At 41.0% G+C, this 27145-nt stretch overlaps 2 protein-coding genes across 3 annotated transcripts in view; both read left to right on the forward strand.

Moving 5' to 3' along the window:
• The first annotated feature begins 295 nt into the window (after window positions 1-295).
• LOC115264234 (major royal jelly protein 1) overlaps window positions 296-27145 on the forward strand; it is an 85801-nt gene continuing 58951 nt past the window's right edge. Inside the window, exon 1 of one of the 2 annotated variants that reach the window (XM_062847423.1) lies at window positions 296-941. The gene's annotated coding sequence lies outside the window, so the exon portion shown is untranslated. The remainder of the gene's footprint in view (window positions 942-27145) is intronic. The other variant, XM_029867795.2, reaches the window with a different exon arrangement.
• On the forward strand, window positions 15179-18001 carry LOC134284122 (uncharacterized). Its single transcript, XM_062842430.1, has one exon. It carries the CDS (start codon window positions 15179-15181, stop codon window positions 17999-18001), a length of 2823 nt encoding a protein of 940 aa, XP_062698414.1.

The raw sequence follows: 27145 nt of genomic DNA on the forward strand, positions 1-27145 counted from the left end.
TGCCTTACGCGGTACGCCTCAAGCTCACGTGAAACGCAGAGAGCCAACGCTTGCACTGCTTGGTCGTTTAGGCGCGTAACTAGGGTAAGGGAACCTCAGGTGCTTCTCAGGCTTCTCTGAGCACACCAGACGCTACCCTACCGATTCACTGCAAAAATAAATAAATATATAAATAAGTATCACTATTCGGTGTACTTCTTGCATCCACAAGCTCTCGTCTCTCTCTCGCTCTCATTAAATCTGAGTGTAGTCTAGTTATTAGCTCTTGGCCGACAACGACGGAGCCTTTTTCTTTTCCGATTCGTTGCACCTACCGACAACGGCAGCGTGCTGTGAAACCCTCGGAAAAACAAAAGAGCCCACTCGGCGGCACGCGTTCCGCAGTCTGCATTCAGACGCGAACTTATTCGGTACCTTACCTACCTACCTGGCTGCTGGTCGCGTGATTTCGCTTTTCAGTGTCGCGTGTTTCCCGAGACGACAAGGACTGGGCGAGCTGACGTAATTCCCGCGCGTACAACGGCCTACTGATCCGCTCCCGGTGGTGCGGTAGTTGACAACTTTGGTGATTTGGTTGGTCGCCGCTTGGTTACGGAATTTAAAAAGTGAATCGCAGCAAGCAGCACTGGTTCGAATCGATTTGTTGTCGAGAAGGTGGGCTACCTACTACGATTTATTATTGGTGAGAAATCTTTGTGATCTTTGTGTGAATTGTGTGCAGGGGTGTTTTCTGATGTTGGAACAGAATTTGGTGCAACTAGTAGACGAAGAAGATTGTACAATTGTAATTGTAGATAAGGCGGGCAATAGATCGCAGCTAAAAACAAAGGGGTGTGACAATTTATGGAACGGTGGCAAAATGAGCGCAATTTGGTGGTAATTTGGAGAAGTGCACTGTTCATACAATTGAATTAAATTTTCACGGACTCGGCTGTGAACAGGTGAGGAACAATGGCGACAAAATCCATTACCAGATTTGATCTTCAAGGTAAGTTAGTGAATTGATGCAGACTGATGATGGTGGCGTTTTGGTGCAGACAGCCACGCTGATGGAACTCATCATGTTATCCTAAACGAATCTTGTTAGCCGGAACATTGTGTTTAATACTGCGATAATAATCAAAGTAGGCGTCTTTGACGCAGACTCAAAGAAGCAAAAGTGAGGACATTCGATCGATGAAGCCTCTGCTCAATGGACTGTTATGGACTACTAGATCGTATTGTGACCCGATTACCCACGACGTTGCAAAACTGGATTAGAAACAGGCTTTGTGCTGAAGTGAAATTAAGTGACTGGAGTGGATATACCTACCTACCGGACGAAAGAAAAACTGTGTCCAACGGGTGGGTAAGCTCAATCAGGTGTCCGTTCATTATCGAGTGTCGTTTAATTGCTTGTAGCCTTATTTGTTGACTCGAGAAAGGGGAAAGATGATTAATATAATGAGTTTTTCTATTACCTTAATTAATGATGGCTAATTTGTTTCTCTATATCTATATCTATAAATAGCAAAATATTGTTGTGGTTTTGTTCTTTTTTATTTAACTTCTGATCTTACTTCCGAACTTTTTGTTTCAACAACTTTTTTGTGTTTATCGGCCTATTTTGATTTTTATGTGGGAAATACAGAGAAGGATTTTCTTTGATCGCAGTACGCAATTATTGACAAATCAAATGGTACCGATTGTACATATAAAGTTTCTGCCGGGAATCGGTCAAGAAATTTCTTAAGTTATTCCTTTCGAGCACGAAGCTGGGCTCCCGACGAATTTCGGTTAAATTTTTAAAGAGCTCTGTCTGTTATGTCTGTTCGTCTGGGGCAGAGCACACGCACATACCTTTTTCCATGTTGGGACCACTTTTCATCCAGACACCTTATGTAACGATGGCCTATTTCACCTTCGTTATGGCATTCATCAATTATTTCCGCAATTACGGACCCTTTCTTTCATTTTTTACATCATTTAATGATGACAACGTGTTTTGCAGTATTAATAGTCAATACAATTCATTTTGTATCTACTATAGAGGGTAAAACTATTATTCTATGATGGTTTGAAGTCTTTCATAAATATTGCACTCTTAATCCTGACTATGCAGTAGCGATTTTATTGTTTGTTTTATCGTTGTTTTCTTTTTGCTGTTCATTCCATTTTGTGGTAGGTACGGAGCTCGCAAGATTTTTTTGTGGCTTATCACGTAGTGACGTAGTGATGCTTGCAGAACAGAACCCTCCGAGGCATTCCTGAAGGAATCCCGTTAGTAGTTTCTACAAAAACCTTTAGAAGAGCTTCGGATAAATCCCATAATGGCAGAGACGAATGCCCCAGAGGTAAAGTCTCTCTAAACAAAAAAAAAAAAAAATCCCATAAGTAATTTCTGAAAGAATGCTTACTGCAATCTCCATAGAAATTCCTAGAGGCATTTCTGGAGGAATTCCTGGAATCATTCCTGAAAAACCATTGAAGGAATTATTATTGCAATCTTTGAAGAAATCTCTGTTAGGTTATCAGATGAAATTCCTTTAGAAACTCATGGAGGAATTATTGAACAAAGTACTGGCGAAATATCTGGAGCAGTTTCAAGAGGAATTACATCAGAAATGGGTCGATAAATTCCAGGAGAATTTCCAGCAAGAATTTCTAGACCTTGATCACAATGTCCGAGGCCATACTGTCCCGGTTGTTAAGTCGCGCTTTTTGGCGAAACAACGACCAAGAGATGCGTCATAATATCCTATGTGCCTGCTTCCCTTGAACTTCTTGACATATCTGCATGTTTGGATGCTATGCCCCCTGGAAAATGCGTCATAAAGTCCTGGGACATTATGGCCTCGGACGTTTTGATACTGCGCCGAATTTCTATAGGAATACCAAGACCCTGGAAACCCTGGAACCCTGGAAAAATCCCAAGAGGAACCGCCGAGAATACCAAAGAGGATGCCAAATTGGGGAATTTAATAGATTAATCTATATGAGTAATAACTGAAGGCATTAATAGAGGAACATTTTAGGAAATTCCTAGAAGGATTCCTGAAGGAATCCTAAGAGGAATTCATGAAAAAATCCTTAAGAAAATCGCTAGAATTATTCATTCGGCTCCAGGGGCACGTTCTCCTCCATTTGGGAATTTTATACCATCCATAGATTTGTTCATGGATGAATGCACGAAGTAATTCATATTGGAATTATTGCAGAAATATCTACAGAAATCTCTGAATACATCACTAGAGGAGTTCGTGTAGAAATTACTGGAAAGTTCTGCAGGAATACCAGCAAATTTTTTCGGAGGGATCCTAGCAAGAGTTCCTGGGGGTATCATAGGAAGAATGCATGAGCAATTTTTAGGGAAATATCTGATGGGGCTCTTATGGACATTTCCTGAAAAATGCTTGAATCCAGCAGAAGTTCCTGAATCAATCAAAGCAGATATATACAGAGAAGTTCCAGCAGGATTTCTTGAAAGAATCCCTAGGAAAATCCCAGTATAAATCCACGAAGCAATTCTAGGAGGAATTATTGGAAAAATCCATAAAGAAACATTGCTCTAGGAGTTCATGCCGAAATTTTTGGAAAAAGTCCTGCAGGAGAACCAGCAAGAATTTTTGGAGGAATCCCAGCAGGAGTTCCTGAATGAATCGCAAGAAAAGCTTCTGGATGAATCACAGGAAGAATGCTTGGAAAAATCATTAAGGGAAACATCTGAATGGATCAATTATAAAGTTCTCGAAAGAATTCCTGCAAGAATTTCCGGCGAAATGCTTGGAAAAACACCAGCATACATACATACAAGAAACGAAGCAAACATTCTTGAAGGAATCGCAACAAGAATTCCTGACGGAATCCCACCTCAAATTCCTTAAGGGTTCTGGCTAAATCCCTGGAAGAATTCTGACAACAATTTATGATGCAATCCAAGTAGGAAATCTACATCATAAATCTCATAATAAATTTCTGGAGCAATCCCAACAAGTAAACCTGAAGAAATCCCAGAGAAAGAAGAAAGCCGGAAAGAAGAAGTAAATTGGTAAACTTCCAATCACAAAAACGTTCAATGTTTGTTTCTGATCCAGAGGAAATTAGAATGAATAGCCTTGCTGAGCGTGACGGGATCGATTTTTGGTTGGCCCGGAAACGTTTCGTAATGGAAATTTCCTTAGCTATCTTGTGTATAAAATATCTTCATGACTACCACACGATATACATATGCGAAATAGTCATTGGCAGTGGGGGATCTCAGTTAATAATTGAGGAGCCCAGATGCAAAGGGGTGTAAGTGACCATTTTGTCGATTTCGAGCTGAGCATATCAAAAAATTCTTTAGATTTTTGGCTTTCAGGAACATTTTTAAGTTTATTTTTACGATGGCTAGAAAATTTCAATAAATCGGAGAAAATTGGGTCGATTTAGAACTTCATACATTTTGTATATGGGGTGAAAAATGGTGAAAACTTTAAACCTCATTTACTCGAAAGTAGATTTTTGTCACTTCACTCCTTGGCTTCTAATCCCCTCAATTGTGAAGGTACTCGTAAAATACTAAGCTGAAAGAGAGAAATAAAACACTAAGAGAGAGCGAGAATCTTCCAGCATTAATTGTATTAAAACGCAGGGGTTGGGCGCCAAACGGCGTAAATATGTTAGTTTGGGATTCCCATATAACATGGGATAATTATGCGTAGGACGGCAGTGTAGTACCATAGACATTGTAACTTTTTTTTTATTTTTTTTTCTGATAATCGGACGAGAATTATCGTGTGTGGTCGCTTTCCGATCATACTGCCTACTATACTGCCGGTGGACGCATAAATGTCCCATGTGCAAAAACAGACAATCGAGAAAATCGCGTCCAAAGTTCGAAAAAAGTAAATTGTCTCAACTATGAAGTATAAGTGCTGAATCGTGTTCTAACATTGACCGATTTTTAATTTGTGCACTATTTTTTGTTTTAGAGCGATTTTTTAGTTCCATAAGATTTCCAATGAAACGTGACGCTTATGCGTCCACTTTTAAGAGTGTTACAAATCGGCCATGCATTTTTTCAACAATTTTCGGAACAAACTACCTATTTTTATTTTCGCATATGATAGTACCCCACGATACATGGTCATGGGCTACAAAATCTCAATATTGCCAAAAATGCACATGGGACAATTATGCTTCCACCGGCAGTATAGGTGGCTCCTAGATTCACACAATACCTCAGCCTACAAGCAAATCCTACTCATTCCCTTGAAAAATCTGGGATACTGTAGATTCCACACTGCTTCTAGTAGCAACGGTTGTCGAACTAACATTCCTTCCCTTTCCCAATGACCGTAAGGACGTGTTCGGTGCCGTTATTGACTTTTTGAATGTTGAGCTCTCGAATTGTTGAGAACCATTGAGAATGGTTCTCTGTGCAACTTTGAATGTTCAGACTTTTTACCTCGCGGTGTTCTTTTTGGGAATACGTTTTGCTCGTCAAAAAACCTTGATTTATTTTTCCTTTCAGATACATTCACTCGTATTTTTTTCCTCATAGATTTCAATTTTGAATCTGACTAGATTATATTTTCTAATGCTTGCTGTCTTGCAGGGTTGTTACAAGAAGCATGGAAAAAAAATCCGCGCCAAATCCGCGAATATCGCGAAATCCGCTGAATTTGCAAAATCCGCGCTGTTGTAACAACCCTGGTCTTGCAATACTCTCATCTTGAGGATATTTTTCGAAATTTTAAATGATTTCAGACAAATTTAAGCATTTTGAGTAGATTTCGGATAAGTTTATGCCGAGAATATCTTCAAAGTCCTGTGTTGGCATATTTGTGGTATAATATTTGATATTTCACGAAGGAAATAACTAAATTTTGGGAGACGTTTTTGACAAATTCCTAGGAAAGCATTGCTATAACTCCACTTGCAAGGTTGTTGATATATGCCTCATAGGGTTCCTAGAACACATATAAGGAGATACGACATTTTTTTTTTGAAAAACATATGACATCATTGATAGTTTTTTTAACAGATTATTTAATATGCTCAAGAGATGCAATGTCCATTCCTTGTGAGAGACTTAATGCGATATATTTGAACGATTTCTAAGAAAAACGTTTTTACTTTTGTTTTTGTACTAAGATCTTTCGCTCATTTTTGGAAGATTATTGGTGTGTTCTCCGGTCAAAATCTATGGTTGAGATCTATTGCAGATTGTCGTTGTGATATTTTTAAGAAAGCCAATGAACTCTTCAACTGGAAACAGTGAATCAAAATTCAACCATCGCGCAACAATAACGACAATGTCGCAACCTGAATTTGTTGCGACATTCTACCCAATGCGACATAGGTTTGTCCCAACTTGAAAAAAAAATGGGATAAACATCATGCAGCATGAGTTTAGAGATTTTTAAGCCTTGCATTGTGATTTTCTAACGGTAACTTCGAGTCGGTAAACACTGCAACGCTGCTGAAGATGTATCATCAAAAAGTTTCGATTTTGGATTCGTAATAGGGTGCCTCTACCAGTTATCGCACCACCTAAGAAAAACTATCTCTACAAAAATAAGAAGACCGACGAATGTAAACAATAAGTCAAATGATTGATTAGTTTTCATACTTTACAGGAAAAATATAAAACCGGAGCCAAAACTACTTTTAGTATTTATTACGGCGTGTGCCAATGATAGGAACCCTGTACCAGTTATGGATACATTTGTTAATTTGGGTTCCACTTCGCACTATTTACATGCATTCCTTATGGGATTTGCCATAACTGGTACGCCCAAGGGCGTAGCGAGGGGGGGGGGGGGGCAGGGGGGGGCCGTGGCCCCCCCCTGACCGATCAACTATATTCTTACTTAACCGAAAAACTTAGATGATCAGAGCTGTTTTTGACTAGTAAAAATAAAATTCTCCTGCATCCTCGTCTTTTTTTAATGTATGCAGGAATTCCTTCAGAAATTCTTGGAGGAACACCTTCGAAAATTCCTGAGGGTATTCCTTCGGAATTACCTGGAGGAATTCCTTTAGAAAATCCAGAAGGAATTCCATCCAAAATTCCTGGAGGAATCCCTTCGCAAATTCCTGGAAGAATTCCATCGGAAATTCCTGGAGCAATTCCTTCGGAAATTCCTTGGACAGTTCCTTGGGAAAATCTTGGATAAATACCTTCGGAAATTCCTGGAGGAATTCTTTCAGAAATCCATTGAGAAATTCGTGAGGAAATCCTTAGGTGAATTCCTTACGAAATTCCTGGACAATATAATTCCAAACTTCCTGGAGGAATGCTTTTGGAAATTCCTGGAGGAATTCCTTCGGAGATTGCTGAACGAATGTCATTGAAAATTCCTGGAGGAATTCCTTCCGAAAGTCCTGGAGGAATTCCTTCGGAAAGTCGTGGAGGATTTTTTTCGGAAATACTTTTTCGATTTTTTTTGAAAATTCTTGCAGGAATTCCTAGCGAAATTCCTGGAGGAATTCCTTCGGAAATTCCAGGAGGAATTCCATCGGAAATTCCTGGAGGAATTCTTTCAGAAATTTTGGGAGGAATTCCTTCGGAAATTGCTGGACGAGTTCCTTTGGAATTCCAGGAGGAATTCCTTTAGGAACTCCTGGGGGAATTCTTTCGGAAATTCCGGGAGGAATCCCTTCGGAAATTGCTGGGCGAATTTCATTGGAAATTCCAGGAGGAATTCTTTCGGAAATTCCTGCAATAATTTCTTCGGCCATTACTGGACGAATTCCTTCGGAAATTGCTGGACGAATTCTTTTGGAAATTCCTGGAGGAATTCCTTCGGAAATTCCTGGAGGAATTCCTTCAGAAATTCCTGGAGGATTTTTTCTGAAATTCTTTTTAGATTTTTTTTTGGAAATTCCTGGAGAATTACCGTCGGAAATTCCTAGCAGAATTCTTTCGGAAATTCCGGGAGGAATTCCTTCGGAAATTCCATTAGCAATTCCTTTAAAAATTCCTGGAGGAATTATTTCAGAAATTTCGGGAGGAATTCCTTCGGAAATTGCTGGACGAATTCCTTTGGAGATTCCCGGAGGAAATCATTCGGAAATTCCAGGAGAAATACCTTTAGGAATTCCTGGAGGAATTCTTTCGAAAATTCGTGGTGGGATTCCATCGGAAATTCCTGGAGGAATTCCATTGGATATTCCTGGAGGAATTCCTTCCAAAATTCTTGGAGGAATCCCTTCGCAAAATCCTGGAAGAATTCCTTCGGAAATTTCTGGAGAAAATCCATCGGAAATTCGTGAAGGACTTCGTTCGGAACTTACTGGAGGAATTCCACCGAAAATTCCTTGGCGAGGTCCTTCGAAAAATCTTGGATGAATACTTTCGGAAATTTCTGGAGGAATTCTTTCAGAAATTCCGGGAGGAATTCCTTCGGAAATTGCTGGACGAATTCCTTTGGAGATTCCTGGAGGAATTCATTTGGAAATTCCAGAATGAATTTCTTTAGGAATTCCTGGAGGAATTCTTTCGGAAATTCCGGGAGGAATTGCTTCGGAAATTCCTGAAGCAATTCCTTCAAAAAATCGTGGAGGAATTCCTTAAAAAAATTCATAATTCTAGGAGGAATCCCTTCGCAAATTCCTGGAAAAATTCGTTCGGAAATTCCTGAAGCAATTCCTTCGGAAATTCCTGAAGGAATTCGTTCGGAAATTCCTGAAGGAATTCCTTCGAAAATTTCTGGAGGAATTCCTTCGGAAATTCCTTGAGGAGTTCCCTCGAAAAATCTTGGATGAATACCTCCGGAAATTTCTGGAGGAATTCTTTCAGAAATCTATAGAAAAATTCCTGAGAAAATCCTTGGATGAATTCCTTAGCACATTCCTGGAAAAAAAATCATTCTAAATTTCTTAGAGGAATGCTTTTTATGGTTCCTGGAGGAATTCCTTCGGAAACTACTGGACGAATTCCTTTGGAAATTCCAGGAGGAATTGATTCGGAAATTGCTGGAATAATTTCTTCGGAAATTACTGGAAGAATTCCTTCGGAAATTCCTGGAGATATTCTTTCGGAAATTCCTGGAGGAATTCCTTCAGAAATTCCTGGAGGTATTCCTTCGGAAATTCCTGGAGAATTTTTTTTCGGAAAGTCTTTTTGGATTTTATTTTTGGAAATTCCAAGAAGAATTCCCTCGAAAATTTATGGAGGAATTTCTTTACAAATTCCGTTAGGAATTCCTTCAATAATTCCTGGAGGAATTCTTTCGAAAATTCCGGGAGGAATTCCTTCGGAAATTGCTGGACGAATTCCTTTGGAGATTCCTGGAGGAATTCATTTGGAAATTCCAGAATGAATTTCTTTAGGAATTCCTGGAGGAATTCTTTCGGAAATTCCGGGAGGAATTGCTTCGGAAATTCCTGAAGCAATTCCTTCAAAAAATCGTGGAGGAATTCCTTAAAAAAATTCATAATTCTAGGAGGAATCCCTTCGCAAATTCCTGGAAAAATTCGTTCGGAAATTCCTGAAGCAATTCCTTCGGAAATTCCTGAAGGAATTCGTTCGGAAATTCCTGAAGGAATTCCTTCGAAAATTTCTGGAGGAATTCCTTCGGAAATTCCTTGAGGAGTTCCCTCGAAAAATCTTGGATGAATACCTCCGGAAATTTCTGGAGGAATTCTTTCAGAAATCTATAGAAAAATTCCTGAGAAAATCCTTGGATGAATTCCTTAGCACATTCCTGGAAAAAAAATCATTCTAAATTTCTTAGAGGAATGCTTTTTATGGTTCCTGGAGGAATTCCTTCGGAAACTACTGGACGAATTCCTTTGGAAATTCCAGGAGGAATTGATTCGGAAATTGCTGGAATGATTTCTTCGGAAATTACTGGAAGAATTCCTTCGGAAATTCCTGGAGATATTCTTTCGGAAATTCCTGGAGGAATTCCTTCAGAAATTCCTGGAGGTATTCCTTCGGAAATTCCTGGAGAATTTTTTTTCGGAAAGTCTTTTTGGATTTTATTTTTGGAAATTCCAAGAAGAATTCCCTCGAAAATTTATGGAGGAATTTCTTTACAAATTCCGTTAGGAATTCCTTCAATAATTCCTGGAGGAATTCTTTCGAAAATTCCGGGAGGAATTCCTTCGGAAATTGCTGGACGAATTCTTTTGAAGATTCATGAAAATTCCTGCAGGAATTCTTTCGGAATTTCTTCGGAAATTCCTGGAGAAATCCCTCCGGAATCACTTGGATGCATTCCTTCTGAAATTCGTAGAGCAATTATTTCGGAAATTCCTGGAGGAATTCCTTCGGAAATTCTTCGAGAAATTTCTTAAAAATTCCCGGAGGAATTTCATTGGAAATTCCTGGAGGAATTCCTATGGAAATTCTTACGGAAATTCCTGGAGAAACTCTTTTGGAAATTCCTGAAGGATTTTTTTTGGAAATTCCAGGAAGAATTCCTTCAGAAATTCCAGGAGAAATTCTGTCGGAAATTCCTGGAGAAATTCCTTTGGAAATTTCCAAAGGAATTTCTCCATGAATTTCCTATGTAATTCCACCAGGAATTTTGCGAAGGAATTCCTTCAGGATTTTCCGAATGAATTCCTCCATGTATTTCCGAGAGAATTCCTCCAGGAATTTCCGTGGCAATTCCTCCAGGAATTTCGGAGGGAAATCCTCCAGGAACTTCCGGAGAAATTCCTCCAGGAAATTTCGGAAAAAAATCCTCCACAAACTTCTGGAGGAATTACTCTAGGAATTTCCGGAGGAATTCCTCCAGGAACTTCCAAAGGAATTCTTCCAGGAATTTTCAAGGGAATTCCTCTTGGAATTTTCAAAGGATTTCCTCCTGGAATTTCCGAAGGAATTCCTTCATGAATGTCCGGAGAAATCCCTCCATGAATTTCCGAAGGAATTCCTCCAGAAATTTTCCGACGGGATTCCTCTACGAATTTCCGAAGAAATTCCTCGAGGAATTTCCGGAGGAATTCCTCCAAGAATTTCCGAAGATATTCTTCTAGGAATTTTCAAAGGAATTTCTCTTGGAATTTTTAAAGGATGTCCCCCTGAAATTTCCGGAGGAATTCCTCCATGAATGTCCGAAGGAATTCCTCCATGAATTTCCGAATGAATTCCTCCAGGAATTTTGCGAAGGAATTTCTAAAGAATTTTCCGAAGGAATTCTTACATGAATTTCCAAAAGAATTCCTCCCGAAATTTTCCGACGGAATCCCTCCACGAATTTCCGTAGGAGTTCCTCGAGGAATTTCCGGAGGAATTCCTCCAGGAAATACCGAAGGAATTCCTCCATTAATTTCCGAAGGAATTCCTCCAGGAATTTTGCGAAGGAAATCCTAAAGCATTTTCCGAAGGAGTTCCTTCATGAATTTCCGAAGGAATTGCTCCAGAAATTTTCCGGAAGAATTCATTCACGAATTTCTGAAGAAATTCCTCCACGAATTTTCAAAGGAATTCCTCCAGGAATTTCCTGAGAAATTCCTTCATGACTTTCCGGATGAATTTCTTCAGAAATTTTCGGAGGAGATCCTCCAGGAATTTCTGAAGGAGATCCTCCAGGAATTTTCAAAGAAATTCCTTCTGCAATTTCCTGGAGGAATTCCTTCATAAATTTCCGAAGGAATTCCTCCAGGAAATTCCGAAGGAAAAAAATCCTCCAAGAATTCTCGAAGGAATTCCTCCAAGAATTTCCGAGGGAATTCCTCCTGGATTTTCCCGAAGAATTCCTCCATGAGTTTCCGGAGGAGCTTGTCCATGAATTTCCGTAGGAATTCCTCAAGGAATTTTCAAAGGAATTTCTCCTGGAATTTTCAAAAGGATTTTCTCCTGAATTTCCGAAGGAATTCCTCTACGAATTTCCAAAGAAATCGCTCCCGGGATTTCCAAAGAAATTTCTTATGGATTTGCTTTGAAATACCTCCAAAAATTTCCGAATGAATTCCTCCAAAAATTTTTGACGGTTGTTCTCAAAAAAAATCCTTAGGATTTTCTCACATAATCCCCAAACGTGTTTCTGAAGGAATGTTTGAAGAAGTTACTCAAGTTTTCGTAGGAGTTTCGCAATACATTTTTGAAGGAATTTCTTGAGGAATTTCCGAAGAAACTTCTCAAGGATCTTTCGCTGGAATTCCTTGAGGAATTTCGTAAAGATTTATAAAAAACCGAAAGAAATTCCTCAACGAACTTATCAAAAAATTTCTCACAAAATTTCCGAAGGTATTTTATAAGACTTTTCAGACATTTGTCAAAAAAAATTCCAAACGAACTCCTTTAACAATTTCCGAATTTTCCTTATTAAGGCATGTTTAAAGGAACTCTTTAAAGAATTTCCGAATGAGTTTCTCTAGGAAATAAAATATCACAAAAAGCATTTCTTCAGGAATTTCCGAAATATTATTTCAAGGAAGTTTTGAAAGATTTTTAAAGAAATTCCTTATGGAATTTCAGAAGAGATATCTCAAGAGACTTTTAGTGATTTTTTTTTCAATATTTTCGAAAGAATTGCTTCAGGAATTTGGGAAGGAATTCTCACAGAAATTTCCGGATGAATTCCTCCAAGAATTTTTGAAGGCATTCCTCAAGGAATTTTCGGAAGAATTCCTCACGAAAACTCCGAAGGAGTTCCTCAAGGAATATTCTAAATCTATTTCAAAGAAATTCCTCAAGGAGTTCCCGAAGAATCTTCTAAAGGAAATCGTAGAAGAACTCTCGAAGGATTGTCTTATGGAATTTCTCAAGGAGCTTTAGAAATGAAGGAATTCCTCAACAAATTTCTGAAGAATTTGTCAAGGAATTTCAGGTGGAATTCCTCATGGATTTTCGAAATAAATTCCTGAAATTATTTTTTAAATGATTCCTTTAAAAATTTCCGAATGCATTCCTCTAGCAACTTCCAAAGATATTCCTCCAGGAATTTCCTTTAGAAATTTTCAAAGAATTTTTTTCCCGTAATTCCGAAGGAATTCATTAAAGGATTTTTCGAAGAAATTTCTCCAAAAATTTCTTAGGGTTTTCCTCAAGGAAAGGAATCTTAGTTTGATTGGAATTTTTGAAAGAATTTCCGGAGAAATTCTTAAAGTATTTTCTGGAGCTTCTCAAACGGATTTCTGGTGGAATTAAGAATGATATTTGTAAAGAATTACTGGGGAAATTCTCAAAAGAATACATGGTGAAATTCGTAATAAAACTTCTGGAGGAATTATTGAACAAATTTCTGAAGGTATTCCCAACGGAATTACTGCAAGTTTTCCGAAGGTAATTTCTTCTGGAATATCTACATTAAAATAACCTGGAAAAATATTTTAAAAAAATCTGTAGAAACTGCTGGATAAATTCAAATTCATGATGGCATTTGTTAAGAAATTCCTGAAGCAATATCTTGAGGAATTCCTCAGGATTATAATCATATATGATTCTTCCATTGAACCATTCCAGTTAATCACCCATATTTCATACTTCACTTTTATTTTTATTTAAATGATGAAGTATTTGAACTCCTTGTTACTGCAAAGTGGTTTTCAGTGTAAGGCTGCTCGCCCCCCCCTTACCGAAAAGCTGGCTACGCCCTTGACTACGGCGAAATAGGGTGCAAGGAGGCCGAAAAGTTAAGGAAAATGATTTATTTCTACCATAATTTGAGCAAATTGTGAAGTTTGAAAGATTGCAATCATCTTTTGTGATCGTGATTTATTGTTCACGAATTTTTTCTTGTTGATTTGTATCTGTAAAGGTTGAAAATCAACTATGGCGAATTTGAGGTACTATAGCCATAACTGATACACTGAGCCTAATTGATTATTCATGAGTTGAAACAAATTCAGCTTCCGTTTTGTCTGCAACAAAAAATTTCGGGATCATATCATTATCTGTTACCAGTTGGGATTAAGAGTAATCGCTGCGCCTTCTTTGTTGCTTGTTTTGTGCCTCTTTTGTCTGACAATTCTCTTCACTGACTGGAAATATGTCTTATCAGAAACTTTCCATTAATTTTTCCTTGCATCTGAGGTTTACGGATTTTTTTACCAGTTAGATGCCGTGTGCAGCATAGTTGTCCCATGTTAATAGGGATTCCCATAGAACAAGGGACAACTATGCTGCGCACGGCAGTTTCTGTATTCAATATTTTAGATATTGTTCCGTACCGGAAGAAGTTTATTACGCGGCAGAAATCATGTTCAAATCGAATTTGTGAAACACTATTTTGTATTAAGACCTTTTCGTATGTCATGCTTGGTTTAGGTTCTTTTCGTATGTTATTCTGTATACTTCTATAACGCGCCCGTCTTCCCACTCGCTCACTCACATGTAAATTGTAAACAATGAGTGAGAGCGGTGATCGCCAGTTTGCCGGTTTGACAGCTAGGCCAGGTAGCACCAATATGACAGCAGGCGACCGTAAGCACCAACCACGAAATTTCCTGAAAGTTCTGGATGCACGCTAACTGGATGATACCCGAAAGTTCGAGAAGTACCCCAAATGGGTATAAATAGCGCAGTGCAACCAGACCGGAGTCAGTTTTATTCCAACCGCGAATATAATCGTACCAAAGTGTAAAAGTGAAAAGTGAAATAAAGAGAAAGTTCTAAGTGAATTGAAGTAGTGTTTCTATTACAGTACCAAGTTCCAAAGTGTTTAGTGTTCTCCAGTAAGGAAATCGTCCTCCACGTTTAAGAAGTTACTTCCAATCCAACGGTTTCCTTACATCTCAAGTTCGAACCATATACAGTCCACTGCCCAGAAGAGAGTCGTCCACCAAGTCTACGAAGTTCCTCCTATCCAGCGATTTCTCTTCTCCAATTCCACCAGCCAGTGTGGAACATAATTTGGTCCTTCGAGCCCGGATATCGACCCATCGATTCCAATTCCTGAAGTTTCAACGTTCCTGTCTTCGAGTGAAGTGAAACACTACAGTTACAGTTTCAGTGAAGTGCAATTCCAAAATGCCACCAGTGCAGTACTCTCCGATCAAGCCTGTCAATAAGAATAATCCTGTGGTCAATCCTGAGATGAATCCCAATCCAGGAACCGTCTCGAATCCAGCAGGAGTGACAAACCCAGCAGTTGTGCCAAATCAAGTGCCAAATTCAACAGGGGTTCCGAATCCAGTGGAAGCGATGAATCCTGTGATGCCTGTAGTGCCAAATCCTCTTTCGAATGCAGGCCAATCAAGCAGTGGATCATCCTTCCATGGATTTCATTGGCAGGAACAAGTAGACCGTGGTACCATGACTAAGCTGAACGGACTTTTCCGCCAACGAAGCCAGGTCGAGCAGAAGGTGGTTCGCATCCAGTTCACCTTGCGAGACCAAAGACACCTGAGTCTGGCTCAGCTTAACGTCATTACCGGCAAACTTGCGGCAGCCTACGAAGAATTTAGCAAGTTCCACAGCGAGATCATGGCCCTGATCCCCGACGACGCTGAGGATGAACAGGAAGAAATCTACACCGCTTTCGAGGATCGTCACGATGCTGCATCCACCGTAGTCCAGGAGATGATCATAGCACTCAACCGCAACACTCTTCCAGCCGTCGCCACACCTCACGTAGTGGTCCAGCAGCAACCCCTGAAAGTTCCGATTCCCACATTCGACGGGACTTACTCCAGCTGGCCTAAGTTCAAGGCAATTTTCCAAGACCTAATGGAAAATTCTGCCGACTCTGACGCAATAAAACTGTACCATCTGGACAAGGCCCTAGTTGGAGCTGCTGCTGGTTCTCTCGACGCCAAAATCATCAACGAGGGAAACTATGAACAAGCTTGGAGAGTGTTGAGCGACCGCTATGAGAACCAACGGCTCATCGTCGAAAGTCATCTACGAGGCCTGCTCAACCTGAAGAAGATGTCCAGCGAATCATCCAAGGAGCTGCGCTGTTTGCTCGACGAGGCAACCGGACATGTGGAGAGCCTGCGATATCTCAAGCAAGAACTCACCGGCGTATCTGAGCATCTTGTCGTGTACCTCATCACCGCTGCTCTCGACAAGGCTACTCGGAAGGCTTGGGAATCCACTGTAAAAAGCACCGAACTGCCGAAGTACACTCCAACTATCGCATTCCTGAAGTCTCGTTGCCAAGTCCTGGAGAACTTCGAGTTGTCACAGGTTCCAGCTTCGCCAGTTCTCAAACCAAAGTCCACGCAGTCGTCTCTCAAGCTGTCGCCCCAGAAGAGTAACGCAGCCGTGTGTTCAAATCCAAGTGACACTTCCTGCGATTTTTGCTCCGATCACCACTTCAACTACCAGTGCTCGGCATTGAAGCAGTTGACCACAGCTCAAAGAGCAGAGAAGATACGATCCATCGGTCTTTGCTTCAATTGCCTCCGTAAGGGCCACCAGTCGAAACACTGCCCTTCAGCCAAAACCTGCCGGAAATGTAGCAAGAAGCACCATACCTTGTTGCATGCTGATTCCAACCTAGAAAACACTCAGGACCTCCAAGACAACGTTTTCGATCCGAAGTCAGTACACGACATGAGTGCTTCTGCTCCCAGCTCTCCAACTCTGAAGACAAGTCCATCGGTGTCGACGATCTGTTCATGCAGTAAAGCAGCACTTCGAGCAGCACAGGAAACCAAAACTGTTCTGTTGTCCACTGCTGTGGTCCACGCTATCGACAAGAATGGCAATCCGTATCCATGCCGAGTATTGCTGGATAGTGGATCGCAGGTAAACTTCGTAACCGAAACCATGGCCAATCTCTTGAGATTAACAAAAACGAAAGCCGACGTCCCTATCACTGGAATCAATGCTCGTCAAAGCATCGCCCGTGAGAAGGTTTCAGTTTCTTTCCGCTCCAGGCTCACCGAGTTTCAAGCTACTATTGAATGCTTGGTGACCCCCAAGGTGACACCGTTCGTACCCTCTACACGACTGGACGTCAGCGACTGGGATGTGCCAGACACCATTCATCTTGCGGATCCAAGATTCCACATTCCCGACAAGATCGATCTACTCATCGGAGGAGAACTGTTCTTTGACATCTTCAAGCATCATCGCATCGATTTGGGCGACAACCTACCCACTCTTCGTGCTACCAGCCTCGGATGGATAGTGACGGGAACTATCACTGCTCCAGCAACACCTGGGTCATCAGTTCGTCACTCAAACATTGCAATTGTAGAAAACGTCGAAGTGCTTGAGCATGTTCGGTCCATTTCCAGTAGTTTACCAACGAACAAAATCTACGAAGACCAGTCTGTGCCGACGCATTCTCGAAATTCAACAGATCGATTTGACTTTCGACATCCTTTCAAACGGACTGTGGATCAACTTGACAACCGGCGTGGTCCAGCACTGTCAGGATCCATCATGTTGGAGAACCGATTCAAACACGATCCAAGCTCGCGGGACAGATGCTTCAATCGTCTTCCTGAACATGATTCCTGTGAGTGTCGTTACCGCCTCGATGAAGCTAACAGCCTACCACTTCAAGCCACGTGCTGCATGTCCCATCATGCAGTTCTATTCCCAACATGCTCCAATCGAGAATCCTTCGATACAGGTGTGAAGTCGCAGCCTGCTATACAACCCTTGAACGAAGTTTTGATGCTCGCCAACGAAGACAAAGAAGATTCCGATTTCCAGGTTATGACCCAGCAACACTTTGATGTCGATCACACGTTTCTTGAAACTGAACCGGAGAAAAATCTTGTCAACCACATTGTGATGGCACACAATGAATGCCGAGAACAAACATGTAATTCGGCATCCTACGAGTCTCCACGGCGTACGTCATCAGAGCAAAGAGAGAAACATCTACCACTCTACGAAGACAACGTGAGGAAAATGTTCAAGGTTCTTGCTAAGTATGGCGATCCCAAAGACGATCGTTATCCTATCACCAACACAACGACCCAATCGTTAGCCTTTTCCCAGAAATCCGTGGAACTATCTGAGTACTCTGAGGTTGTGCGTCCCTCTGTTCCACTCGAAACCTTTTCACCAGTTGGCATAGTGGCTGAGCCCTCAATCCAACACACTTGGAAAGTCAAGCCCAATAGTGAAGAGCTACTAGACAACGAATCTCAACAAAGGTGGATAGATCTCTGAAGTGCTATACCTCAGTTGAAGCCTGTCCAAGTACCCAGGAGCGAGCTGTTTCCCAATGCAATGGTCTACGAGATACAAGAATTAAATGACATGGCAATCACCGCCTACGGATCAATTCTTCAGCTACACGAAGCGGATGTTTCAACCGAGTTACGCTTCGAAAACAGCAAGGAGCCCAAGGTTGTTCATCTGGACGGATACTCAGTTCCCCGAACAAGGTTCATCGCTCCTAACTGTAAGAAGAAATCTCCAGAGGACCAACCTTCAACAGACTGGAATGCTTGCTGCCATCTCGCCCGGTCTATCGCTGTCATCTTCTACGACCACCGAATAGTTTTGAGACTACGATGCCTCAACCGGGGGGAGTATGTTCCGTACCGGAAGAAGTTTATTACGCGGCAGAAATCATGTTCAAATCGAATTTGTGAAACACTATTTTGTATTAAGACCTTTTCGTATGTCATGCTTGGTTTAGGTTCTTTTCGTATGTTATTCTGTATACTTCTATAACGCGCCCGTCTTCCCACTCGCTCACTCACATGTAAATTGTAAACAATGAGTGAGAGCGGTGATCGCCAGTTTGCCGGTTTGACAGCTAGGCCAGGTAGCACCAATATGACAGCAGGCGACCGTAAGCACCAACCACGAAATTTCCTGAAAGTTCTGGATGCACGCTAACTGGATGATACCCGAAAGTTCGAGAAGTACCCCAAATGGGTATAAATAGCGCAGTGCAACCAGACCGGAGTCAGTTTTATTCCAACCGCGAATATAATCGTACCAAAGTGTAAAAGTGAAAAGTGAAATAAAGAGAAAGTTCTAAGTGAATTGAAGTAGTGTTTCTATTACAGTACCAAGTTCCAAAGTGTTTAGTGTTCTCCAGTAAGGAAATCGTCCTCCACGTTTAAGAAGTTACTTCCAATCCAACGGTTTCCTTACATCTCAAGTTCGAACCATATACAGTCCACTGCCCAGAAGAGAGTCGTCCACCAAGTCTACGAAGTTCCTCCTATCCAGCGATTTCTCTTCTCCAATTCCACCAGCCAGTGTGGAACAGATATAATCTTCAATATTCGCTGAAATCTGTCGATTGCGCTGTATTCGATTTATGTATCTATATCTATATATCTATCTATTATGTGAAAAAAAAATTACCAATACCACCTTGACAAGTATGAAAATAGTAAATTTACTGATTTTTTAAGAGCTGGGAAAAAAATCAACACGATCGAAACAAAACCAATCTAGAGGGCGGTGCTGCAATGATCGTAACAGCTGACAAACCATCACAAGTGGGCAAGACAAAGTTTGTCGGGACAGCTAGTTATTTGTAAAATCTATATGGTGTTTGTATGTCACGATTTGGATCGAGAGCGGGTCAACGGATGCACATAAGTCATTCGCTGTTACATTCGTGCAGGGCTCCGACGTTTTCGTATAAAAAAAAAAGAAAATCGACCGGGAAAGCAACAAAGAAACGGAAACATTTAGAATTCCATTTTACTGGTAATTTCTGTACAGAACTGCATGTTAAAAACGTAGTAGGCAGGCAGTACGACGTTTGCCGGGACAGCTAGAGTTTAATAGAAAAAAAAAAACAATCTGTTTATGACACATTCTACCGTGACGCCGTGACGTTTTGACGCCTTTTTGGTCAGATTTTTCACTATAACTCGTAACTGCGATTGTGAACCCTCAAATATTTTTGCATATTCGGATTCCTTGTAAAATTTACAATAAGTATGATCTCTAGAACAGTTATTTTTCATTGGAAAAGTATGTTAAAAATTGGCATGAGTAGCGAGACGCTACAACATTCTTTTCCGATGAAAACTAACTGTTCAACAGATCATACGTATTGGAAATTTTACAAGGAATCCGAATATGCAATAATATTTGAGGGTTGACGGTCGAATTTCCAAGTTATAGTGGAAAATCTGACCAAAAAGGCGTCAAAACGTTGTAACGTCACGGTAGAATGTGTCTTATAACTTCATACATAATAGGGGTATTTACTAAACAGATTAAATAACTGTGTAAGCCATGATTATCTGATTATTGAAATGTGTCTTGGATTGTGAGAGAAAAAAATAAAGATTACCTTGGTGATTGTGATGTTTTATCAGTTTAATCAGTTTACGCTTTTTAGTGAATCGCCTAAATAAGTTTTATATGGAGCTCTAAGGATATTTTTAAGTCTGCACCGTAATGCAAGATCAGAAAACCCCTGTTATAGTCAATCATGGAGTAGCAACTATGATTAACTGTTTGAATGATTTCTATCAAATTTCGATCTGGAATCGCAGTACAGCTTGATTACATTTCTCCAATTCGGACGAAATTTCCAACCATTTTATTGAGGGATTCTATCAGCAGCGTCTGCATAGTGGAAACGTATACGGAATCAGTTTATTTCCTTAATTTTGCTATTCAAGCTATTCATACTTAAAAAACTGAAGAATTGCAAATTTAGATATGATGACAAAATATGTTATTCTTTAGTTATTGGTTTGTTATTCATCTCTACCCGGGTTTCGATTGGTCGAAATTCTGGGAAATTTGGAGTAGGGTGAACCGCTAATTGTTGAACACAGCCCAAATGTTGAACAGTTTCTGAAAATTGTATTATAAATCTAACTTAAGTAATTTTCGCCCAACGTAAACGTATGAGGTAGATGCGTATACATGTGTGTCACGATGTATTGCTCCAATTAAGTTACAAAATTTTACATATTTTACGTCAGAAATGTTAATTGCAAATTTTGTACCGCTGGTGACACGAAAAATGCACAATTCTTAAGAATAATTTTAGGAAATTGATGTTACGAAATAAGCTTTGCTGGCAAATCGACCACAAATAACAAAGTCACAAGTCAAGTACAAGAACTGGAAGGATATCCATAACAGTTCAACATTGTTTAAAATCACATTTTGAAAAATATTGTTCTTATCACACTATCATTATGCATCGGAGATCCAATTGTTGAACATTGTCATAACCTACGACGTTAGCATGACTGTCAGATTTTCTTTCCACTTTTAATCGTGCATGTCATGGGGTTTCAAGGGCGTTCCCGGGATATTCCTGGGGTGTTGCAGAGGGCTTTAGGAAGGTTCCAGGGGTTTTCAATAGATTTCAAGGACGTTCCAGAGGGATTCCAGAAGGATTCAGAGTGTTAAGGTGCTCCCAGGAGTATTTCAGGGCATTCAAGAGGGGTTTAGGAGCGATCCACGGGTTTGCAAGGGATTTCAGGGTCGATGCAGGGGTGTTCTAGGGGGTTGAGTGGGTCCCATGGGTATCCAGGAGTGTTTCAGGGGTTTTCAAATGCGTTCTTTTCTTAAATCGTTTTCGCTTCTAGTTAAATCTTTAGGTCATTTTTTTTGCATCTAGTCATGTTTAAAACGATTTTAGTTCACTAGAGCTCTCTTCAAATGAGGAGCGAGTTCCTGTCATTTGAATAATTTTTCACTCAAATGACTAACTAGCTACAAAACACGAAAAACCCGGGAAAATTCCGCCAGAGTGAAAAATTATCGGATGTCGGGTCAAAGTCGCGTCAAATTTTATCAAATGTTGGACCATTGTTGGACCCACATCGTAAAACTGTAGGGTCAATGTTGGCTTTGGTGGCCAAAAAAAAAATCAGGTCAATGATAGGTTTATGTCGAGTTATACGTCATCAAAAACGAACAAAGCTTGAACCGTTCAACAATTAGCGAGAATCGTCCAACATTAGAAAAAGCTAGCTTATGGAAGCGTTCAACATTTGGGTAACAGGCTTCCCATACAAATGTTTTTTTTTACGTTCTCTGGATATTTTTCAACTAATGCGAGGTATGCACTTCAAACGGAATCGCTAAACTACCCATAAAGTGGAATTATGCACGAAAAAACAAGCGAAAACAAAATTGCCAGTACCAACCGTTCAACAATTGGCGATTTACCCTATTCATTAGTTTACGGACAAAATCAATCTGGTTGGCAGCATACTACATCAAATAGAGTATAGTAGAAACTGGCCAAATCAGACCAAATGACGATATTTCCCCTATGCTTTCGGATGAAGGTCAATGCACGCTTTTCAGGCATGCTTCGATTTAAATTTTGGACGTCATCGTCGAGGAGGTGACAAATGGTCCCGTTTTTAGATCTCATCTTGCCTATCCAACCAAGGTCTTTCTTTGCGAACTGCTACCCGGTATGCTAGTATTTTCAGTATTAGTGAACGTTTCCACAAATATTTAGCGACCATTTTCCTAGTTGCATGTGAAAACGTCGATGATCTACGACAGTAGATCTGCTCGTTGAATATCCTAAAACTATCAGCTACAAGAGGAATCAGTCAGAAGACTTGAACTGAAATTATGTAAGTGAATTCTATTGTTCATGACCTGAAATCAGTAACAAATTTTGAAAACGGCGTATAATCAATGCTACACCATTGATTATACGTCGTTTTCAAAATTTGTTACTGAAATGTAATCCTTTTGTAAAAATACAACAGGGCAGTCTGGTCGAGAAGATTACACGGAACCAGAAATCAACCCAAATATATGTTCTTTTCACTCATATCGGCTCTTCCGTGCGAGAACCCAAATTTGGCTATACCGCGTTAAAACTCAGAGTGGGTAGTTTCCGTTTGATCCCGGCAGAAAATTGCAACCCATCGCAAAGTTCTTTCTACCTAGCGTTGACTTTCCATGTACCCTAGTGGGTAGAAATGAACCCACTTTTGGTTAAACGGCAAAAAACAGAAATTTGGCGCAGGTAGCTACTTCTCGCTTCGTTTTTGACAACATTGCGAGCGGGAGAGCGAGGAAACAATCCAATGCTGGGTAAAAAGTTCTTGCGGTTTACTTATTTTTGCGTTCTTTTAACATATTTCTAGGTAATCTGCTTTTTCCGTGTAGGGTTACTTGCCGTCACATATTTCCTCTCTGGAGCCACCAACTAGGGATATGTAACGGCTTACAATCCTAGTCCTCTTGACAAGCCAACCCCATTGCATTTTATCCAGCGAGGCAGCACGGACGTCAACCACGAATAGATGTGCCGTAGTCCACATTAATTTGACATGTTTGGGAAATTGACACTTTTGGGCACTCTGACAGATCTAGGATGTGCACGACATTTGCGAATTAGTCATTACCAAAAGTTATTACTTAAGTAAAACGTGTAAAAATAGCAAAAGGTTATCAAAGTTTTAGCGTGCAATCGTTCGAAATTACACGAAAACGCGGAGATAGCGAATAAATCAGTAGGAAATTGTGTAATGCATCAATTTTCAACACAAACAATTTTGAACGTGTTTTTGTTGTGAGCTACGGGGATTTTGCCTTTCGCTGGCCCCCTGATTTTATCGCAATGGAAGCCAAGGGAAATTTGTAGCACCTAATTGATCATAATCCGGACAATGGAATTTCTTGTGTGTCCCTTGTGTACACGCAAAAACCGCTCAGCACAAAAGTGAAAAATTCCCAGACTACATCAAAAATGTGTAACACTGAATGTGTATTTGTAACAAAATTAGCTCCTGCGTCCGCAAAATCGTGAAATTCGCAAAAAAAAAAATGGTACGGCAATCTAGCTAGGTTTACTATTGACCTTGGAAAAAAAAATATCGACATTTCGCATCTAGAAGAGTGTACGAGCTGTTTTTGTGAATGTGTAACTGTTACTCATTTTTGTTGTGTTCTGGAAATTATGCACTTATGAGTAGGTCTTACGCAATTTAGGTGCTGAGCGGTTTTAGCGTGTATTGTAGCGAAAGTTTATGTAAGGAAACTATACTCTTGAAAAACTCAAAAACTCCCCTTTTTGGAACTTATTGTACAAATAACTATTTAGACCACCCTAATGGTCAAATCGCTCTAAGTTCCGCAGCTGACTCACAATACCACAAAATCATTTGTATCAATGACCATCGTGTCTCCGGTGATTTTTTTCTACGGGCAAAGAATATCAACAAAGCGGTGAAACGCATGAAACGGTCACGGCATATTTAACCTCAACCATTTGTTTGAAACCACAAAATACCGGTATGTACTCGCCCGCCAAATGCACTTGACTGCACACGCACCAACCGTTGCATCTGCATCTGTGACTCTGCACCGCACAGAGAGATATGACGGAAAAGCCCTTGCCTGCTATGATGATTAATGAATGATGAACCATCAGGAAACCCACGCGGCTTCTGGGCCGTAGGTAGGTGACAAACTTTTGTAATTACGACGAGACCACGAGTTGTATAACGATGCGTTACAATCGTCATCTTGCTCCGACTCGATTCCGGCAGTAAAACAAACAAAATCCTACCTCGGTACGATGATTGATACGCCGCTTCAGCCATCCATCAAAGGAGCCCTCCATGCCAAGGGAGCCATGACAACCGTGCACGACGAGACGACGGTCTCTAGGTAGCTGGTTGTTTGGGCACGCTTTTCAGCTCCGCCGGCTGTTTAGATGGCACCTTTGATTGACTCAATCGATGTCGATCGAAGCAATCCGAGAAAATAGCGGATCGAGTGCGAGTTCGGTATTAGAGTACGGACGGACGGTGACGTCCGGACGAATGATATCTATTCCGGCACAAGCGACGAGCCTGATGGCAAAGCGGAGCAGCAGCAATATGCAACGCAGGGCCTACTGCTGTTGGATTGTTCCGTACCAATAGCCAGACAGACGACAATCGGAATTTGGTTTTGATTGACTAGCGGAACGGGGTAGGCTGTGAGTGAACAAGACTACTGTAATTAGTCGGTGCATGGGAGTGCTTCGATCCGTTGGGGTCCGAAGGAGAGGGAAATGCCGCGATAGCAGGGTAACGTCAAAATAGAAAAGCCATAAATCATATGCCTAGTAGGTATAAGTTAGTGGCTACTAAGTGGGTAAGCCTAAAGATGTCGTTAGACGGTGATCCACTGAACAGCTGCATTCAGAGCGTAATGAGTCGCTAACGAAGGGTCTTGTTCGAGGTCATCCTTCTGAGCGTTCTCATGTTTCGCCTCGCTCGTGGTGACACAAAGCGAGGGTGTCCGCAATACCCCTTGAAGGGGTTGTTGGACAGACAAAAAAGAATGACTCGGTGTTGATAGGAGAACAAAAAAATCGGTTCGCTTCGGTGTTGGCCGAAGCCGTATGAGATCCGCATTCAGATGTTTTAAGCCTATTGCTGCTGGTGGTACGGTTGTTACAGACTTATGCAACTTTCATTATTTTATATGCATACATTGCAGCAGGCGACGACGACCAGTAGTGGTGGTCAGTAAAATATCCTATCAAGATCGGTTCGTGCGGTCGCACGGTAGCTCTAATGGCCGTATTGGTGCTGCGAAGTTCATATGTTCACAGATTTTTTTACATAATTGAAAATACGCCAATTTGTATGGATATGGCCTTCTACGATCTCAAATTGGAAACTGGCTGATCTGCATCATTTTTGATACTCGATCCGTTTGCGCAGCGTGTGCCAAAAATCCATCCGCAGCTGTCCATCACTCTTAGTAGGCTTTGCGCAATAGTTCTCACGACTCGCATCACCGACAACCTGCCGGCTACCCGGATGAAGTCACTAAATGGCAATTACCTTCAACGGGAGCCTTTCAACGTCCGGCCTCGCAGTCATCGAGCCATCGAGCGCCTTCGCGCGCAGAAGAACGGCATGGCATCTTCCCTTTCGCTCGATGTGTGATGATGTTCATGAATTGTTCATGAATGGCAAATAACAAGACCACCTTCGGTAAAGTCAACCTTTTCGGCGGGCGAGCGTCGAATCACGCGATGCAACGGGTTGCTTGGATTTGGATGCCGTCTGAAAAACACTTTCATCTTCGTTCCCGGGAATCGGCATTCAGGCAGCTGGTCGCCGTATCCATAGCGACGACAAGGTTTTCCCTTTCCCAAACCATTGGATGGAAAATCCGGTTTTTGGGCGCGCTTATCTCATTCGAAGACAGTTTTATGGACTCTTCCGTCCGTTACAGCAATGTTCCTATAAATGGGATGGCACTTGCACTTGCAGCTGGGATTCCAAACCGATCGGTCACGACCATTCCAGCCGGTCCAATGACCTTTCCGTGATTGTTGGAGTGCCTCTGAACGACGGAGCTAGTTGCAGTGTTGTTGATTTTTCCGTTGAAGGTCCCTGGCAGCGAAAGTGCAAAACATCAACCGTCTCGTCGGTCGCTCGTCGACTTGTGTAGAGTTCAATGTCGCGCGGCGAATTTTTCGCGCGCAACAGGAGGTGGAGGATTATCCGCCTTGTGCATCGCGCGAAGAACATGCTCGAAAAATGCGCGATTCACAGCACCTAATAGCCTCACTATGGAAATGAGCGAATAATGTGTTAATGTTGGCATGCGTGAATGTTAAAACAACAAACAAATAGTAGGCGCGCGTTGGTAGGCTGGCATGTATACAATCCAAGGAAGCGCTGATTTTGTGAGGTGTGATTGATGCCGGCATGTTTGGTAGGTTACATACATTGTTTATTAATAAATAACGCTTTTGGGCTTGATGTACAGTACATTAACATCAAATCAAACGACTCTAATTCAAATATATGCCCATTGCGATGTGAAGGGAATTAATTCATTCCAAACGAAATTTCAATCGAATTTTGCTTTGTCATGGTGTCGACGCAGCAAGAAAACGCGTAGGAATTTCAATTCTGAATCAAGAATCATGCTGAAACCTAAAAGTTAGTATTATTTTTCCACTTTTTCAGTAATATCGCATTTATTTCAAAACAGTTCTATCTGATCTGAAAAAGTTCCCAAAAAGATCATTATAACGACATAGTCGAAACGAAAATGAAAAAACTATCAGGCCCTCTTATCAGATAATGAAATGTTTGGCAAGATTTGGTCGCTGTTTGCTTGGATTGCTTCGATTGAAATCGAAAACACGTCAATGCGAAGTCAATCAAACGTGCCATTAATCAGCTAGTGCCTACTAAAGCGTATCCAAACAAAGTAGCTGCCAACGCCGTCGTTCGTTGGTCGCCATGGCATTAGAAGAGGACTCCTTTGATCTGTGGCAGCAGAAGCATTATCAATCATCGCCAGGACTTTGTTTCTTCGAAGTTTCTCGCCTGCTGCTGCCGGCATCCAGTACCTAGTGGCAACAGTTAATGATTGTAACGC

This window comes from Aedes albopictus, chromosome 1 (genome assembly GCF_035046485.1).
Source record: "Aedes albopictus strain Foshan chromosome 1, AalbF5, whole genome shotgun sequence".
NCBI classification, from domain to species: domain Eukaryota; kingdom Metazoa; phylum Arthropoda; class Insecta; order Diptera; family Culicidae; genus Aedes; species Aedes albopictus.

Coding starts and splice junctions, on each gene's coding strand:
- LOC134284122 (XM_062842430.1), top strand. CDS start 15,179: ATGACTAAGCTGAACGGACTTTTCCGCCAACGAAGCCAGGTCGAGCAG.